Below are 2406 nucleotides of genomic sequence, written 5' to 3'. Positions count from 1 at the left end.
AGATAAAGATAAAGATAAAGATAAAGATAAAGATAAAGATAAAGATAGAGAGATAGAGGGATAGAGGAATAGAGAGATAGAGAGATAGAGAGATTGAGAGATAGAGAAATAGAGATAGAGAGAGGTAGAGGGATAGAGAGGTAGAGAGAAAGAGATAGAAATAGAGATAGAGACAATTTTTTTATTTTTGTTACAATCATATTTCCAATTGAGAGTAGTCTTACTCGTGTACGTTATACGATTTGTATATGTTACCGGCCAAACCCGATCTTATGACAAACTAGTTTTTAACATATACGTATCTACTCATGCGCATACATATGTAGGTACATACATAGGTTCTCATTTTTTTTGGCCAAAATTTAAAAAATTTGCCATCAATATCAGACCATTAAATCCACTCACATATGTACATACATACTTATATACATATGTACATACTAATATATGTACATATGTAGGTGTGTGAAAATCTGCTCATTACATTTTATATGTACATGTATGTATGTATTAGTACTCATGTTGTTGATGTACATATGTATTACATCCAATAAAAAGTAAAATATATGTATATGCATTTTTGTTAATTAGGGAGAAGCCCTTAGTGATCTACGTTTTCTCAAATAATTCTAAAGTAGTTAAAGAATTCAAACAAAACACAACCAGCGGCGGATTTTCCAGCAATGAAACTATAATGCATTGTGGAGGTATTTATGTGTAAAATATTTGCACACTTTTTTTAATATTCTCATAAGTATATACTTCATATTACAGATTTGGAAATATGTATTCTGTTCATGAAATGCAAATCTAAATTGTTTTAATTGTACGCGCTTAATTCGGCAAAAGCACACATCTTTCAGTTAGCATTTTTTTTTAAATATCTACTTATAGCACACATTGTTTAAATTTGCACTATTTTGATGAAAATTTTTGATATAATATCAGTGTTGCGCAAAATTTTACCCATATGATTGTAAGTCAAAATTTTGTTTTTGAATTTTTAACCGGCCACGCAAACGAAACAATTCTGGCAAAGATTTAAAGTTTTCTAAATTTACTAATGGCCCTATTATGTATGGCGACTAATAGTCGATGGGTAACTACTAAGTCATCTAGTATCGGCATTCGGGATCCCGAGTCCTTTTTTGAGTCCCGAAAGCCCGGGATCAAGGCCTCGGGATCTCGGGATATAATTTCATTTACGACCAAATTAAAATAAAAAACGACATTCAGACGCTGTAATGACATAAACTAATTATAAAATGCAACCCTACAAATAATCAAATAATATATTACAATTCCAACATTACTATTATTCTATGTTGTAATTTTCTGTTTCCGATTTATGACGATTTTGTTATTTGTTTACATAAATTTTTAAACACATTGGAGCAAAATTGAAATTACTTCTAAATGTATATGTCAAGGAAGTTAATTTGGATGTTGTCTGCGCTTTCTGTATTCTGAGGTTAACCGCTATACATAATAATAATACGATACTGGTAGCTCTGACCAGCAACTAGACTCCAGTCGCCATACATAATAGGACCACAAATTTGACATCTAACACGTATGCATTTTTACATTAAAGTATTTAGTATTTAAACTAATAAAAAAATATGTATGTATGCGTCATAACGAAAAAAAAATGCCTTCAGTTTTTAACCGACTTCACAAAAAGGAGTTATCAATTCGTCGGATTTTTTGTTTGTTTGTTTTTATATCTAACTTTGGACCATCTTAACCTATTTCTATAATTCTTTTTTTAATCGGATCACGAAGAAATTTACGATAATATTAAATTTTTATATATTGAATTGAAGTCGTTTTTGTTTTTGCTTAAAAATCACTTGTTAAATGAGACTTTCGGCATCGAATAAAAATAAATAATAACTAAAAAGTAAGGCATTGTTTGTACAATATTAAAGGGCTAGCGGCGATTTCTGCATCCTTATACCATGTCCGGACCAACATCGATAACAGATTAAAAACAAGTTTTGTTTATTGTGGCTTCAAAGGTGTTCGCACAGATAAAAGAAAGCTGTTTGCAAAATAAAAATGCAGGGTGTAGGGCTTCAATTAACTCAACGAGCGTTAAGTAAAAAAACTTGGCATGCAAAGGGGGGAGTTAAGTTCTTCTGGCCTCAGGTAGATCGTGCAGTCGGTCTAAAAAGCTCTTACGGCTGAGCAATGCGTCGGTCATTGTCCGATTGAAATCCATGCTCAAAATCACGTTGAGGTGGTTAACACCTTAATTCTCACTTCTGTTGAAATTTTATTGTGGGCACCCCCATTTCGATTTTACTCATCCCCCAACCCTTAAATGGTATTACAAAGGGCAGATGTAATTTAATATTCCTACATAATGTGGTTCTATTATATCTGTGAAAACGTAACTTTATA

The 2406-nt window shown here is 31.8% G+C and overlaps 1 protein-coding gene across 11 annotated transcripts in view; it reads left to right on the top strand.

Moving 5' to 3' along the window:
• LOC118742760 (aldehyde dehydrogenase, dimeric NADP-preferring) overlaps nucleotides 1-2406 on the top strand; it is a 92943-nt gene that overhangs the window by 85761 nt on the left and 4776 nt on the right. Inside the window, exons 11-12 of one of the 11 annotated variants that reach the window (XM_036475087.1) lie at nucleotides 592-707; nucleotides 775-1566. The exons of 9 other annotated variants lie outside the window; for them this stretch is intronic. In XM_036475087.1, coding sequence (XP_036330980.1) covers nucleotides 592-707; nucleotides 775-824 — 166 coding nt within the window. In that variant the 3' untranslated portion in view covers nucleotides 825-1566. Of the gene's footprint in view, nucleotides 1-591; nucleotides 708-774; nucleotides 1567-2406 lie in introns of those variants that run through there. One more of the 11 variants, XM_036475081.1, reaches the window with a different exon arrangement.

The sequence above is a fragment of the Rhagoletis pomonella genome, unplaced genomic scaffold (assembly GCF_013731165.1).
Source record: "Rhagoletis pomonella isolate Grant_MI unplaced genomic scaffold, Rhpom_1.0 Rhpom_scaffold_00007, whole genome shotgun sequence".
In the NCBI taxonomy this organism is placed as follows: Eukaryota; Metazoa; Arthropoda; class Insecta; order Diptera; family Tephritidae; genus Rhagoletis; species Rhagoletis pomonella.
This window is presented reverse-complemented; position numbering and strand designations above follow the sequence as displayed.